Source organism: Schistocerca serialis, chromosome 5 (assembly GCF_023864345.2).
Source record: "Schistocerca serialis cubense isolate TAMUIC-IGC-003099 chromosome 5, iqSchSeri2.2, whole genome shotgun sequence".
NCBI lineage: Eukaryota > Metazoa > Arthropoda > Insecta > Orthoptera > Acrididae > Schistocerca > Schistocerca serialis.
The window spans coordinates 718,109,852-718,127,574 of record NC_064642.1 but is presented as its reverse complement, the minus strand read 5'-3'; the positions used below and the strand labels follow the sequence as shown (position 1 = coordinate 718,127,574).

Sequence of the window (17,723 nt, the reverse complement as noted above, 5' to 3'; positions counted from 1 at the left end):
GAAATGGAAGAGGACGTAGATGAAGACGAAATGGGAGATATGATACTGCGTGAAGAGTTTGACAGAGCACTGAAAGACTTAAGTCTAAACAAGGCCCCAGGAGTAGACAACATTCCATTAGAACTGCTGATAGCTTTGGGAGATCCAGCCCTGACAAAACCCTGCCATCTGGTGAACAAGATGTATGAGACAGGTGAAATACCTTCAGACTTCAAGAAGAAATTCCAATCCCAAAGAAAGGAGGTGTTGACAGATGTGAAAATTATTGAACTATCAGTTTAATAAGTCACGGCTGCAAAATACTAACACAAATTCCTTACAGACGAATGGAAAAACTGGTAGAAGCCAACCTCAGAGAAGATCAGTTTGGATTCCGTAGAAATGTTGGAACATGTGACACAATACTGACCCTACAACTTATCTTAGAAGATAAATTAATGAAAGACAATCATACATTTCTAGCATTTGTATACTTAGAGAAAGCTTTTGACAATGTTGACTGGAATACTCTCTTTCAAATTCTGTAAGTAGCAGGGATCAAATACAGGGAGCGAAACGCTATTTACAATTTGTACAAAAACCAGATGGCAGTTATAAGACACAAGGGGCATGAAAGGGAAGCAGTGGTTGAGAAGGTAGTGAGACACAGTTGTAGCCTATTACCGATGTTATTCAATCTGTATATTGAGCAAGCAGTGAAGGAAACAAATGAAAAATTTGGGTTAGTAATTAAAATCCATCGAGAAGAAATAAAAACTTTGAGGTTTGCCAATGACATTGTAATTCTGCCAGAGACAGCAAAGGACCTGGAAGAGCAGTTGAATGGAATGGACAGTGTCTTCAGAGGAGGATATAAGATGAGCATCAACAAAAGCAAAATGAGTATAATGGAATGTAGTCAAATTAAATCAGGTGATGCTGAGGGAATTAGATTAAGTATTTGTGTAGTGTGCAGCCATTACACAAGAAGAGAACAGAAACTTTCGAAATGTGGTTCTACAGAAGAATGCTGAAGATTAGATGGGTAGATCACATAATGAATGATGAGGTACTGAATAGAATTGGGGAGAAGAGGAATTTGTGGCACAACTTTACTAGAAGAAGGGATCAGTTGGTAGAACACATCCGGAGGCATCAAGGGTTCACCAATTTAGTATTGGAGGGAAGCGTGGAGGGTAAAAATCGTAGAGGGAGGCCAAGGCATGAATACACTAAACAGATTCAGAAGGATGTAGGTTGCACTAGTTACTCAGAGATGAAAAAGCTTGCACATGATAGAGTAGAGCGGAGGGCTGCATCAAACCAGTCTATGGACTGAAGACCACAACAACAACATGTTACATCCACTGAATTATTTGGCATCCATTTAATTGTTGAATACTTTTAATCCATTAACAGTCCACTTGCTTAGCTGGGTCGTAACGTGCTTGCCTCCCATGCACTGGGCCCGAGTTCAATTCCCGGCAGGTGTTGTGATATCATCATCATCATCATCATCATCATGATCATCTTCTTCTGCACGTCACCCAATGTGGTGCCGAGTGAAACAAGACTTGCACTTGGTGGCCAAATCCGAATGGAACCTCCCATCCAACAATGCCATACGATGATTTCATCTCAATTCATTAACAGATGTAAGACCTATGCTTTGTTTTTCTTTGCTGCTTGTTCGTTGTTTTCTCTGTTTTATGTCCAATGTCTCAGTAAAGTATGTGGAAAATATTATATTGTCATTAAAAAATAAAAACTCAGATGGGTGGGATGGGATACCGACAAAAGTGATTAAGGCAGTGTATCACATAATAGCACCTCCACTAACTAAAATAAATAATCTTTTGAACAGGGATGCTTTCCTGATGCGTTGAAGTATGCTGAAGTCAGACCTCTGTTCAAGAAAGGGTCGAGGGATGACATGGGAAACCATTGTCCTATTTCTATTCTTCCTATCTTGTCGAAAGTGTTTGAGAAAGTAGCTGCAAACCAGATACAAAAGTTTATTGTAAAACATGATATTATTATAAATAATCAATTTAGATTCCAACCAGGAAAAAACAGTAAATAACTTTACTGAAAAGATATGCAAAGCACTGGACCGGAGGAGTAAAGTTGCTGGCATTTTCTGTGATCTTACTAAAGCTTTCGACTCTGTAAACCATGCCTTGTGACTCTACAAATTAAGATGGATATGGTATTAAGATCAATACTCTCAAATGGCTTACACTGTACCTGCAGAACAGAAAGCAGTGGTAAGTATCACTTCAAATGTGCTGAATTATTTTTCGAAGTGGAGTACTGTTTCACAAGGTGTGGCTCAAGGCTCCATTTTGGGGCCAATCTTGTTCCTAATCTAGGTAAATGACTTACCCACAAATATCAATTCCCCATCAGTTCTGTTTGTAGACAATACTTTAGAAAACTGGTTCCAGTTGAAACTGGACTTTGCAAAAACCCGTATGGAACATTTCCAAACCAAACACTCAAAATGTGCACAGCTTAAAATGCAATGCAATAATCAAGTTATGGAAGAAGTTGACCGTAACAAATTCCTAGGACTAAATGTGGACAAGAACTTGAACTGGAACACACATACTAACTCCTTATAAAATAAACTAAGCAGTTTTGCGTTTGCAATACAGATACTTGAAATTCTATCAACATGAGTACACGAAAAATAGCATACAATAGTTATTTTGAATAAGTCATTACTTATGGTATAATTTTCTGGGAAGTTCAAGTAGAGTATCTTGTATACTGAAACTTCAGAAAAAAATCATCACATACACGGCTATTACAAATGATTGAAGCGATTTCATAAATTCACTTCCTCAGCCAGTTGGATGTATTTTTCAATTTTTTCTCCTGTTTTCTTTTGTATATTTGTTGTATTGGGTATGGATATTTCGATTAGTTGTGTTAATTTCTTCTTTTTATTGGTCAGTATGATGTCAGGTTTGTTATGTGGTGGTGTTTTATCTGTTGTAATGGTTCTGTTCCAGTATAATTTGTATTCATCATTCTCCAGTACATTTTGTGGTGCATACTTTTATGTGAGAATGTGTTGTTTTATAAGTTTATGTTGTAAGGCAAGCTGTTGATGTATTATTTTTGCTACATTGTCATGTTTTCTGGGGTATTCTGTATTTGCTAGTATTGTACATCGGCTTGTGATGTGATCTACTGTTTCTATTTGTTGTTTGCAAAGTCTGCATTTATCTGTTGTGGTATTGGGATCTTTAATAATATGCTTGCTGTAATATCTGGTGTTTATTGTTTGATCCTGTATTGCAATCATGAATCCTTCCGTCTCACTGTATATATTGCCATTTCTTAGCCATGTGTTGGATGCATCTTGATTGATGTGTGGCTGTGTTAGATGATACGGGTGCTTGCCATGCAGTGTTTTCTTTTTCCAATTTACTTTCTTCGTATCTCTTGATGTTATGTGATCTAAAGGGTTGTAGAAGTGGTTATGAAATTGCAGTGGTGTAGCCGATGTATTTATACGAGTGATTGCTTTGTGTATTTTGCTAGTTTCTGCTCGTTCTATAAAGAATTTTCTTAAATTGTCTACCTGTCCATAATGTAGGTTTTTTATGTCGATAAATCCCCTTCCTCCTTCCTTTCTACTTAATGTGAATCTTTCAGTTGCTGAATGTATGTGATGTATTTTATATTTGTGGCATTGTGATCGTGTAAGTGTATTGAGTGCTTCTAGGTCTGTGTTACTCCATTTCACTATTCCAAATGAGTAGGGCAGTATTGGTATAGCATAAGTATTTATAGCTTTTGTCTTGTTTCTTGCTGTCAATTCTATTTTCAGTATTTTTGTTAGTCTTTGTCTATATTTTTCTTTTAGTTCTTCTTTAATATTTGTATTATCTATTCCTATTTTTTGTCTATATCCTAGATATTTATAGGCATCTGTTTTTTCCATCGCTTCTATGCAGTCGCTGTGGTTATCCAATACGTAATCTTCTTGTTTAGTGTGTTTTCCCTTGACTATGCTATTTCTCTTACATTTGTCTGTTCCAAAAGCCATATTTATATCATTGCTGAATACTTCTGTTATCTTTAGTAATTGGTTGAGTTGTTGATTTGTTGCTGCCAGTAGTTTTAGATCATCCATGTATAGCAAATGTCTGATTTTTTGTGGGTATGTTCCAGTAATATTGTATCCATAATTTGTATTATTTAACATGTTGGATAGTGGGTTCAGAGCAAGGCAGAACCAGAAAGGACTTAATGAGTCTCCTTGGTATATTCCATGCTTAATCTGTATTGGCTGTGATGTGATATTATTTGAATTTGTTTGGATATTAAGTGTGGTTTTCCAATTTTTCATTACTATGTTTAGGAACTGTATCAATTTAGGATCTACTTTGTATATTTCCAATATTTATAGTAACCATGAGTGGGGTACACTATCAAAAGCTTTTTGATAATCAATGTATGCGTAGTGTAGCGACCTTTGTTTAGTTTTAGCTTGATATGTCATCTCTGCATCTATTATCAGTTGCTCTTTACATCCTCGTGCTCCTTTGCAACAGCCTTTTTGTTCTTCATTTATAATTTTGTTCTTTGTTGTATGTGTCATTAATTTCTGTGTAATGACTGAAGTTAAAATTTTGTATATTGTTGGTAGGCATGTTATGGGGTGATATTTAGCTGGGTTTGCTGTGTCTGCTTGATCTTTAGGTTTCAGATAAGTTATTCCATGTGTAAGTGTATCAGGGAATGTGTATGGGTCTGCAATGTAACTGTTAAACAATTTAGTTAGATGTGAATGTGTTGAGGTGAACTTCTTTAGCCAGAAATTTGCTTTTTTATCTTTTCCAGGGGCTTTCCAATTGTGAGTAGAATTAATTGCTTGGGTGACTTCATGTTGCAAAATTATCACTTCAGGCATTTGTGGTATCATCTTGTATGTGTCTGTTTCTGCTTGTATCCACTGTGCATGCCTGTTATGTTGTACCGGGTTTGACCATATGTTGCTCCAGAAGTGTTCCATGTCTGTTATGTTTGGTGGATTGTCTATTTTAATGTGTGTGTTATCTATTGTCTGGTAAAATTTCTTTTGGTTTGTGTTGAATGTCTGGTTTTGTTTCCTTCTATTTTCACTTTTTTTTTTTTTTAGAAGATACAAAAAAAGTCCCTGTTGTTACCTCCTTGTTGCCTATGCATAAGCAGTTCCCTCTCCAGTCATGTACCCAGTGTTAATGCAGTGTAGTCTTTAATTTTTCCGATAACCTGTAGAGCTTATTTGATACTGTCATCAAGTACTGGAATAGTGCACTACAACAGACAACAACAGCGTTGTGTACACTTTTTCCTATGCAATCTTTTCCACCAATCCTAATGAGGTGAATTGAGTTATGAGCTCCCATTTCGCCTGCTTATAGTGTGGGTAGGCATCTATCACACCTTAAATTGTAGGTGCCAATGCAGCCTCGTTTTTGAAATATTGCCTGTTAAAGTTTGGGCAGCTCTTTATATACAGATGCGTTTCACTGTTGTGACAAGTGAGCGAGTAGCTGAGTGGGAAGCGAGCGAGACTCCCGTCCAGGCGACCCTGGTTTGAGACCTGCCTATGCTACTTTTGTTTTCTTTTTTTTCCAAATGCCTGTTTTAATTTATAATTACTCATGAACATTCCACAAGGAATTGATTAAAAAGAATTACAAGCCTCTATAAATCAAAATTACACATTAAATGTCAAATTTTGTCTCAATATTTTGCTTTTCTTTTATTTTAACATTATTCCATAACGTCAATGCAGTGGTGTTTCCTGTGGATTTGAGAAAATACAGATGCGATTGCGACGAAAATGAATGTGCATTTGTACAATGTTCGTGGTGTTGAAAGTACAAATATTTTGATTGTTTTTATAACAAGTATCATCCGTCAGAATGTACTCATCAAAATATAGGAAATATCAATTAACTTTCCATTAAATGAAACATATTTTTAATCCCTCATTCGTTGGTATTTTTTTTTAATATTCCCTACCTCAACGGAACAAAATTAAAAATACAAGGAAAAAAATTGAACAATAATAAAATATTTCAAGAAATTACATCATGGTTAATTTCCTGTTTTTGACATTCAATGTATAAGTTTAATTTATAGAGGCTTGTAATTCTTTTTAATCAATTCCTTGTGGAATTTTCATGATTAATTATAAATTAAAACAGACATTTGAAAAACAAAAGTAGCATAGGCGGGTCCCTAACCAGGGTGGCCAGGACGGGAGTCTGGCTTGCTTGCCACAACAGTGAAACTTTTCTGCATATAAAGAGCTGCCCAAACTTTAACAGGCAATATTTCAAAAACGAGGTCACACTGGCACCTACAATTTTAGGGTGTGATAGGTGCCTATCCACACTATAAGCAGACAAAGTGGGAGCTCATAGTTCGATGCACCTCCCAGAAGGTCCCCTCTTAAGTCTTCCGTCTCTCTTCCATTACTACACATGTTCTTGCCATGTGTCATATCCAGCAGTTTCCCACTACTTCTGGAATCTAATATCAGGTTTTTTCTTTGATTTATGAGCATTATCTTGCACTCAATCACATCTGTAGAATGCTGCCATTCAGAAAACCTACTGCAAATGGGAACTCCCGAGTACGTCATTCAGCAATTTCTTAGGATTGTGAAGACATACTTTCATAACCAACAACAATATCAGAAAATAGGCCGAGTCTGTTGGTGACCCTATCTGATAACTCATTTGATATGGTGGTACTGGATGGGAAAGAAATAATGGAAGTAGTAAAGGTAACCACTCAACTGCATAATTTATGCACTGAGTGATTGATAGATATGAAAGAACACATACACTGTAATTGCTGCTAAGTGTTTGGACAATATCCTTTCTAAGAGCTAACAAACACACACACACACACACACACACACACACACACACACACACACACCTTTCATATGTAGTCAATTCTAAACTGCAGTTTGACAGACATGTTCCTGCTTAATAGAGTTCAACTTGTACTTAGAGAAATGCTGAAAAAATGGTTTTAGATGTTAAACATCCTACCAAAGCTTACTTATGAAGTTTTAAGAACCAGTATCACATGACAAATCTAGGAATACCCTACTCCTCCCATAGGCTACCATTGCCAGAGAGACTGCAAAACACAATTAGACTATAAGTACAGTGCCACACTAGCATTTAGGCAGTCATTCTTCTTATGCTTTAAATATAAAAGTAACAAAAAGAAATGCTAACGCACGATACAATGGGCAGTACAATGCACAGCACAGTTGATCAAAGTATGGATGGATCACCTCATTTTTTAACTACAACTGGGGGAGGAAGGAGCAGATAAACTGCCCAGGTACCTTTAACATTTCACTGTCAATTTTTTTTTTTTTTTTTTTTAATTAGGCCTATGTATAACAGAGTTAGTTATTCAGCTGTTTCTGTTCATTTTCAGTTTGATGACAATAATCACAATATTTACAAACATTTAATAGTATGTAAAATGTTGTTCTAATGTGCAGTTTAAAATACTATGAAAACTGAATAGTGAATGGCTCACATCTGTAATTTTGGAATTACTTGTCTTAGGATCAATCAAATATGAAACTATCAGTGAAACCGGCCGGTGTGGCCGTGCGGTTAAAGGCGTTTCAGTCTGGAACCGCGTGACCGCTACGGTTGCAGGTTCGAATCCTGCCTCGGGCATGGATGTGTGTGATGTCCTTAGGTTAGTTAGGTTCAATTAGTTCTAAGGTCTAGGTGACTGATGACCTCAGCAGTTAAGTCACATAGTGCTCAGAGCCTATCACTGAAAACTGCTGGCAAATCTGAGTAAATAAGCAAAAAAGAGTAAGGAAAACGAATAAAACATGTTTTATCTTCTGACCTTAGATGATGATTGCTAAAGTTAAAAAAGGAGGACCTACTTCACTATGTATTTTGCAGCACAAGAAAAACCTTTCCGATGTGACACACACAGTACAGAAGCACTCATTTTGTAACACTATAATGGATGTGTAAAACCAGTGGTTGACAGTCAATGTCCTTCAAAGCACAGCCTTCTTTCCACGTGATCAACAAATGTTAAGAATAGTTTGGAGCTAGGAATTCACTGCAATGGCTGACCTGTTCCTATGCAAAAACATTCAAGAGCAATCTGGCCATCCTGACTTGAGCTATCACGATTCTTTCAAGTAAGGTGAATGCTGGGATGGTTGAAGTGATGAGACCATGGCCCATTTCCTTCCCTACCCTTGTCTAATAGTCATTTCGTGTATGTTTTATATATGTACAGGTTATATTATTTCTGTAATTTGTCTGACATGTCCAAGACCGTTGTGATGACAATGCCTCTGTTGGAACTTTCATACCAACAAACTTGTAGTGATAGAATAATTAAGTTACAAAAACAGAAGAAGTTCCACTGCCTCTTTGGAACCAATTTTGTGAACGACACTTTTTATTCAGTCACATTGTTTCTTCATCAAATAATGGTACACTGCTCTAGAAATATACTTCAACCCCCCACACATCACTCACATAGCAATCATGAGGATAAGATTAATTACTGCAACTACAGAGGCAGTCAATCATTGTTCCCGCACTCCACGCGTGAATGGAACATGAAGAAATCCTAATAAATGGTACAATGGAACGTACCATACCCTCTGTCATATACTACACTTCACGGTGGTTTGCAGAATGTAGATGTAGCTGCAGCTTCTATAACTGCACTGATTTGCGGATGCCAATGCACAGTTATTATGAAGCAAATTGCCTATGTAGTACTGGAGTGACAACAGCTGTAGCTTCCTATTCTCCAACTTTCCAGTAGATTTTGTTTCATCGTTTGCTATTAACTGCAACCTTATGCATATTCAACGGAAATATGGGTACTAAACATGGTTCTTAATGTCACATAAAACATGTATCAATGCGACGCCTTAAATCTAGAAACTAGCATAAGTTACTGTCGGTTTAAACATTTTGTGCTGTCACACATGTGTACCTCCAAAAATCTTCTGTACTCTTCGCTGTCGACACCAGATTCAGACATTCTTAAACGCTCTTCATAATCCATTCGCTGTGCAATAGTTGCTAAATCAACGGCAGTGAAATATGGTCCCTGCAGCAAGGCATTCAAACAGTGCTGCGCACATAATGATCCTTCTTGCTGCAAAAGAATACGTTTAAATTCATTAAATATAAGGTTAAGAACAGTACAAATATCCAACACAATTGTTACGAAAATGACGACAAAATAAAGTTTTCCTACAGAGATTTCTGGACAAATACCTGCGTTATATTCGCTAGAACAAATACGCTACTTAAATCGTTTACCAGTCGAACACTGAATATTTTGTTGTATTTTACCTTTTCATGAAATATCGCCTCCATGTTCTTACATCTGTGACGTATAAGGACGACCCAATGGGATTGATGTCTTGTAAAATACTTGCCTGTGTTTTTGAGTTCGAGTGTTGACATTCAACATGGCGGCATGTCGTCAGTGCTGTGCTGTGTCGTGGTGAGATAGTTAGATTTAAATTTATAGCTTATTTTTATTACTTTAACGAGTTGTCTGTCACTGGTGTACTTGAAAATTGTTTATTATTCTCTGTATTTACTATGAATGTGATGAATTCAACTCATAATTATAAAAACCGAGAAAACGTAAGGCGGTCTTCAGTTCCAAATTATATAGCTGGTGTAATTTAAGGAAACATGGATTAATTGGCATTCCATGCCTCAGATTTAAGTAAAGGGAATAAAATGTACATAATGTCAAAAATAAATTTATACTAATTGTAGAACTGTTACGGAACAATTTGCTTTAAAATTGTGTGGAACTTATGATGTGTGCATGCAGTTGTAAAGTGTGTGTTTATGCATACAAAGTTTTGATATCAGTTTTTCTTTCTTTTCTTTGCAGCTTGTGTAATTATTAGAATAGGAAACTTGAAACAACGATCAGTTTAAAATAAAAGTCAAAAACACAATCCGCACCCAGCACGCATTGAAGACATCTGAGGATTTTTCCAACATCATTTTTCATTTAGGACCTTCTTAAAGCTCAGTGATATTAGAGTTAGTGCATCTACAAGGGTGCTGGAACAGACTTTTTCGAATTCGTTCAGGCACTAGTGACATATTAAACCTATGATGGTTTCTTTTATATTTTCATTTTAAGGATAGAATAGGTGAGAGCTTACTTTGTGCATATACGTTTCGGGTATTTTTACGTGTAGTTCTGTGATAAACCTCTCTGAACTTGAAATCAGAAGAAACGGTGCATTGGTCAGCATAACTTGTAAAGACTATGTCCAATAATCCTCAGTGGAAATCATTCCAGCCGCCAGCCATGAATACAGAAACAGCAATACTTGAATTAAATTTCAAACCTATGACAATTTCTAATAATTCTACCACAAGTTCAGACGTTCATAACTCGTCCAATGGTACGAGTTTTAGTAACAGTGGTAGCAATCAGTTTCAGGGTGCTCAGTCATCAACAAAAGACACTGCAACCAGTGCATTTAACAAGGGCAGTTCAAACAATCATTATTCATCCAGTTATAATTCATTCCCATCATCAAATAGTACCCGTGGAAGTGGACGGTATTCTGGTAATGCATTTTCTAGCAGTGAAGGAACAAGTGTGTTCAATGGTGAAAGCTTGCCTTCACCTCCCAGCAACAACGGTAGTGCCAATTCAAATACAACCAGCAGTTGTGGGTACAATGATTCCTCGTTGGGAAGTCAAGGCACAAGGGAGACTGGTATTATTGAAAAATTGTTGGTGAGTTTTTCATGTTCATTTTTTTTGTTAGATGTTTTTATGAAATATCACACATGGAGAGGAGGTGAAAAAATTCAAAATATAAAGCAGACCATATTATATTCATGAAATTTATCATCGATGGGATGGTCAGTTCCATGTCTTCATTTTGCCTCCAATCCATCTGTGATAATTCATCCTTACTACTAATAACTTTGCAGTCAAGACAACTTGTTAAGTGACAGTTTGGAATAATTGCAGATGATTTATTTGTCTCAGAAGAAACTAGCATATTAGATATTTGTAACAAAACTGTATTTTATTCTATCATACTTTAGCCACTGCATTTGTGTTTCGGAAGTTCTGTAAAACTGCTGGAAATGAACTATGAAAAACACAATTTACTTGTATACTAATGCGACTCAGTTTATAGTAGGCCTTTACCATTTGGAAGTGCGATAAGTTTTAAAGCGCTTCAAGCTGTGTAGAAATTTAATTTTCGTTGGGCTCCTATTGCTGTCGGCTTCCTTTCCACTGCTGTTGATCACTTAGACTCCATATCATTTCATAATGTGACATGGTTTCATTAGGTAGTTTTATGTTCTACAGATCATTTGCACAATAAATCTTAATGGTGTGGAACAAGCCATTTCATATTGACATCACAAATTACTTTGTAAATGCACCTTAATGCTGATGGTGTTAAAAATGAAAATGGAGACCTACAAATGTGACTACCCACCACCGATTAAACTTTACAATAATAGTTTATATGCGTGTATGACAGGAAAGAATGAAGTTGGTGCTTCAGTTTGACATTAATCTACAGCAGCAACAACAATAATAATAATAGTTTATATGCGTGTATGACAGGAAAGAATGAAGTTGGTGCTTCAGTTTGACATTAATCTACAGCAGCAACAACAACAATAATAATAATAGTTTTCCAAGTTGGTTTCTTTCTAGTAGTTACAGTGTCATTTTAATAGGTATAGATAGCTGTGTTGTAACAACAGTGTTGTTGCATTCCCTTCAATTCATTAATTCTTGTAGTATTGTTTGTTGAGAAGTTGAGTAGCAGTAATATGGGTGGAAATATAGGAGAGAGGTTTAAGGGTCAGGCCTAGAGGCATTCTCAGTGTTTGTCATATTTTTGTTGTTTACATTCTAATCACTTAAGCTACAGGTTTTCAGTTTCTCTGATCCTACACCATAGGCTACCTAAAATATTGAAATTTTATTTTATTTTTAAAATAAATCTGACAATATGTCAGCTTAAAAAATAGAGTTGTTATGTGCATTATATTGTAAAGATGTGTTCCTACCTGTAGAAAATGTTGCTTCAACACTCACTGTATACAAACAGTAGGTAGGAAGTCATATATTTTCAGAAGAATTTTGTGTACTTAAAGGTATGCCCACATGCTGTATCTTTCATTGTACATGTGCACAGATGCACACACAGTCTGCTATGCATCCACTATGTTCAGCAGTTTCTTGTTATGAAAGGTAGCAGAGGAAGAAAGCACAAACTTGATTATGAATATAGTGCTCACTGTCCAATACTAGACTTACTGGTACTGTATTCTGAGAAATATAAAGTGATGGTAATGTTTTGTATGCAAATTATAGAAGAATGTCACCGTAAGATTTTGATTTTATGCAAGGGAAACTTTGAATTTGTATCTCTAGGCAAGTTACTGTTATGCAATTTCTGCTGTGGTAAGCCTGGCAATAGCATTTTGTTATCTGTCAACTGGTAATTCATATACCACTTTGAGCTCTCTCATTCACATTTCAGTGATTATCCCTAAAACTCTGAAATGCTTAAAGCCTGTTCTTTGTGACTGTGTGAAAGTTGCTTAATGATTGTGTAATGTGTGTATAGATTAGGTAGTCACCTTTCAAAACATAGTTTGTGTTTTAGTCCATAAGGAAGACACTTTACACAAGTTCACTCGAAAAAGGTTATAGATTAACATTCTTGGACTAAAAAATTTGGGAATGTCATAGACCCCAGAATCCACTACATTGGAGGTTGTGTTTACCAAATTTGTATTTCCATCTTTGATGTTCATTTCAATTTCTAGAAGTTTGTTGAGCTCCATCTGTGCCATCTTTTCCAAATGTTGAGATGTTTGGCCTCTCGGTTTTTGCCCAAGCATGAATATTGATCCACAATTTTCATGTACATTTTTAATAAATTTGTAGGTTGCTGCTTCTTTTTTTCGTGCTCCAAGAATTGTTATACTCTTTGTGGTATTATGACTGAAGACTTTGATTCATTCAGGTCATTGCATTTCAACCTTTTGTTCAGAAAATCTCTAGAAGCAGATATATGACTTCTTGTTGTAATCTTCTGGATATTTCAGCAGGCTTTTCTTGTACTGAACACACACACACCATTGCAAATAAATCTACTGGAAGCATAACCTCAGCAAAGTACTCAGCATCCAAAAGAAATTCACCAAATTGGCAAATTTCTTTTAAGATGCTGCTAATGAGATGTTTGTGTTTTAGTGTTTGATAGCTTCACTAGCACAAGCCAGCAAACAGCTGTAGTGCCCATTCTACATTGGTTGGTCATTCAACAAATGCAGTCTGTTCACTAGCAGAGTCTGGAGTGATCCTTATTGATCATGGTCAGTCATGTAGCACATCTGCTCAGAGGCAAAATTACCATAGAAAACCTTATACTATTTTGAGTTACAAGTATAGAATGTCATTGTCATTAATGATAAAAGTTGTTAGTATGCAAAGTAGTTCCAACATAAAGGCCATCAAGTGGGCTTCAGAGAGAACTGATAGGTACTTGGTAACTGCTGTATTTAGGAATTAGGGTGTGATTCACAAATATGGAGCTGATGATGCGACATTTCACTTGAGTGACTGGCACTGTAATCAAACATCCTGCTTCCATGTACATGAAGGCAGTTGTTCTTATGTGTCACTTATGGTGAACATACAGTGGCCCTTCCACCACCCTGCAGAATGACTTCAAGGGAGAGTATGAGGAGTCCTGCATAAACTTTATGAGTTGATGTCAATTCAAACAGTGGGTTGGCAGTTAACATTACAGCTGTTAATTATTTTACTACAGTCTTCACTAACTTTTCGAAGATCATATTGTTGAAAAGTGATCAGCTACTGCTTTCCTGATTATAAAATCTGAAAAGTTGGCCATTTAATGTAGATTCCGCCAACATCGATTGGTAAAAGCAACTTTGAATCAACACCACCCAGTAGTCACCCTTCTATTATATTGAGGATGCCTGTTTTTAGTCACCTTTGAAATTTGTCATGAGGTCTTCCCACCTTTAACTGGTCTTAACTATGCAGAGTAGAGCTTTTCTTATTCTTCATTGGTTTTGTGAAATTTTGGCTGATTGTAAATAAATATGCTTCAGCATATCTGTGAAAATAGCTTTGTTTTACAGTGTCATTTAATATATCTCATTAAGCATAAGAGGTAGTTTGTCCCTTTTTTTTGTGTCTTTGAAATTCATCAGGAGACCCAGGTTCATTGAGATATCTAGGCCACAAATTTTCATCTTCTGTGACTATCACAGAATAAGGACCTTACTGCAGGAACCATCAGTGCCATAAGTGCCCCTTTGGGTTGTAGTGGGAGTACCAATTCTAACACAGTATTCCTTCTCTCTTGTTACAAACACCTCCCCCCCCCCCCCCCCAATGGGAATTTGATTTTTATTTGTTCCAGTTGCACATCTTGGATTAACTGAAGCTTTCAATACCACTTCATCAGTGACACCTTCGAATGCAGTCCATACATCGAGCTATGGCACAGGCCAGTCTGTCATCATAACATACATTTTAAATTGTCAGTCTTCTGCTCTGTTTCTATTTGCACATGTGTAATGTCACATGCCATCATTGTGTGTCAGACAGATTTGGCATCTGGTATCAGTTGGTTCAGTTGGCCTTAGGTCTTCAAGTTGTTTACAATTGAAGATCAAAGATATGTATTACAGGTGCACTAGCCTAGAATAGCAGTCTTGTATGTATATAGATGTAGGTAACAGAGCGTATAGCTGCATGCACAATGAAGCCAGTCAAATTTATAATACAGTGTTGTTTCCTACCTGGTGTGGTATTTCATAATTTTTGTGAACACCAAAGCAGTATGAGTTTCAATCAAGGGAGAAATTGGAGTTCTTCAGCCTGTTAATAATCAAACATGCTAAGATTAGTTCTCCAAAGACTATTTTAAAAGTTCTAGGCAGTATTGCAGACAAAACTGTACATTCCCATTTCAGCACTTTGCTCGATAGATAAAATAGTCTGCACCCTACAAGGCCACGAGGAAAATTGTCATTTTTTACTGTTCTGAGAAATTTGGGAAGCAAGTGAAAACTGTCATATAGGAGCTTAAGAACTTTTTAAGACCACGTTGTGGTGCACTGCACTCCCACATTAGCCCTTCCCCATCTCCACCTGTACTTTTTTCTTACAAGACACTTCTTTTCTGAAGTCCAGTTGCAGAAAAACTGTTAAAAACAAAACAAACTGTTATCTGTGAAACCAGCAATGTGATGAAGATATTTACTATTAGATTGTGATGATTGTGCAAGTGAGTGGTTTTCCTGTAGTATGCACACATTGGAAGGGCATATTCAAAGATTGTGGTACAGCCCATCAGCTTTTACACATGACGTCATGATGATGGACATCCCTATTTCAGCTTATACAATATGGCAACCATGGTGTCACTCTTTACACACATGAACAGACTCAAATTATACGAAAAATAGTTAATTGCAGAAATAACTTGAAACTAACAGAACAGCCGCATGAATTGTAACAATATTATGAAATGGAAAGTTGCTACTCCCCATATAGCACAAGCATGCGCACGCGCGCGCACACACACACACACACACACACACACACACACACACACACACGACTGCAGTCTCACGCAACTGAATTGGGTGTGGACAGATGAAATATGCAGCAATCGTAATAGTGAAGAAATATCAAAACAAACACTACGAACAAAACCACACAAAAAACTTATATTGGAAATTTCTCCTTCATAGTTCCAGTGAAGTCCAAAAACCCAATATTGGAATTTTCACTTGATGTATATTGCTCTAAAGAAATTGAAGATACCACAAAACCTCACACAACTTGGCACATCCAATATCTAACAACTTATTTAGCCTATATAGCTAAAGCAAAGTCTGCAATATCATAAAACCAAAATTACCTATGTGGGCTATCTAAGGTTGAAAACCTAACTTTGTCATTGTAGGTAAAACAAGCTCCACAATACCTAAAAATCACAGACGAACACAACGACTAGCAACTAACAAAACAACCCAAAAAAATCAGTAAAAAACTGCATTACCACCAATTTCGACATACAAGAAACACACAACCAAGCACATAAAGACACACACCATAAATTATGACTTAAACAAATAAAACTATAAGAACATACTTACTAACCAGATTCATCGACACACGTCTAGCAAAAATAATGTTACCAGCACAATCTCTGTAATGGCCAGCCTAGACTTCTCAAACCAGGGACCCCTCCAGATAGAATGCCATGCATTGTCTAGTCAGCAATGCCATATATGCTAGTTCGTGGACTAAAATGCAGAAACTTCAGCCCGTCTCATACCTTCTTCACAAACATGACACTTCACATACTTGGAAGTTTAACCAAAGATATATGGGAATTTAATAGTAGTCAACATGTTGTCTTGTATTGTGGCCTGTAGGGACCTACTCTGAACATTACTGACGTATGCTTAGCTAACAAAAAAACAAAACAAAATTAGATCTGTAACCATTCAAACACACAGTACTAATAATTGCAAAACCGAAATCAAATTTTCTACCAGTAACTGCCACTGATGCAGCCCCACAAACACTTTCAATATTATTCTCACAAATAGTGCTCAAGAAATCCAGTGCATTCCTACTAGCAGCACTCACAAACTATTTAGAAACATAAACATCCCACAATAGAAAGTAACACCACACATTCTGACACATACTGCAAACATGATCCATTTCAAATTCACCTTGCCACCATGACGTCACACAACACAGTTAAGTCACCAATCAAAGCAGACGGGTGCTACTGCAAACTTCAGTTGAGACATTGAAGGCTCTTGAACACCAAGACAGAAATAGGGAAGTGTGGAGGGAATGATATTTCCTTACACAGGACAGTAGAGTGTGGATAGAAATCTCCATTGCTTTTGTGGACAACGAAGTATAAAATTGCATTGACGCTAAGTATGCCTACACCAGTTATCACTGTCCATTGTGACTCACAGCATGGTGTCAAGAGGAAAATGAAATCTCATTGAGTACCATGGGCAGAACAGTTGGCAATTGGTCTGCCTTCTGATGAGAAGTGCACTATAACCTAATGTGTTTGTAGATTTCCCCAATCCCTCCACATTTGGAGAAAATAATTTTTTTACAAGTACCAAATGCCGCAAATGACTTATCATTTGCCCCCTCCCCCCTTTTCCCTTGTACACTTTCACCCATTGTGATTCACGCTGTATAAAAATCTTGCACTTCGTGTGCCCTCTCAGTTTGGCATTATGAGTGGCTGCTGCTAATTTTAGTCTGCCATCCATAGAAATCTTACTGTGGCAAACATAATAAGGAAAGTTTTGTCAGAATGTAAATAATTTAGGAGTAAAGGATGCAACTCACTGAATAGCAGAAGCCTTGACTCATCAGCTCGCACAAAAAAGAATGAAAACTTTGCTTGCTTTTGGAAGAAATCCTCTGATGAGTTAGTGTGTGTAAACACACACACACACACACACACACACACACACACACACACACACACAGTTTCTCCTATTAATCAGCAGACCATTTGATACTTCCTTACATAATCATCCTTTGCCTGTAAACTATGCATATCGCCACAAAATGAAGCTGGTGCTTAGTAT

The 17,723-nt window shown here is 36.8% G+C and overlaps 2 protein-coding genes across 3 annotated transcripts in view; one reads left to right on the top strand and one right to left on the bottom strand.

Annotated features, from left to right (window-relative positions):
* Positions 1 to 9,457, bottom strand: part of LOC126481171 (ataxin-3-like) — a 164,510-nt gene extending 155,053 nt beyond the window's left edge. For both annotated transcript variants that reach the window (XM_050104739.1, XM_050104740.1), the window contains exons 1-2: positions 9,369 to 9,457; positions 9,004 to 9,168 (exon numbers count right to left, since the gene is read on the bottom strand). In XM_050104739.1, the coding sequence (XP_049960696.1) occupies positions 9,004 to 9,168; positions 9,369 to 9,392 (189 nt within the window). In that variant the 5' untranslated portion in view covers positions 9,393 to 9,457. The remainder of the gene's footprint in view (positions 1 to 9,003; positions 9,169 to 9,368) is intronic.
* Positions 9,458 to 9,474: 17 nt separating this feature from the next.
* LOC126481170 (cold shock domain-containing protein E1-like) overlaps positions 9,475 to 17,723 on the top strand; it is a 72,123-nt gene continuing 63,874 nt past the window's right edge. The window contains exons 1-2 of the mRNA XM_050104738.1: positions 9,475 to 9,522; positions 9,928 to 10,794. Of these exons, the coding sequence (XP_049960695.1) occupies positions 10,315 to 10,794 (480 nt within the window). The 5' untranslated portion in view covers positions 9,475 to 9,522; positions 9,928 to 10,314. The remainder of the gene's footprint in view (positions 9,523 to 9,927; positions 10,795 to 17,723) is intronic.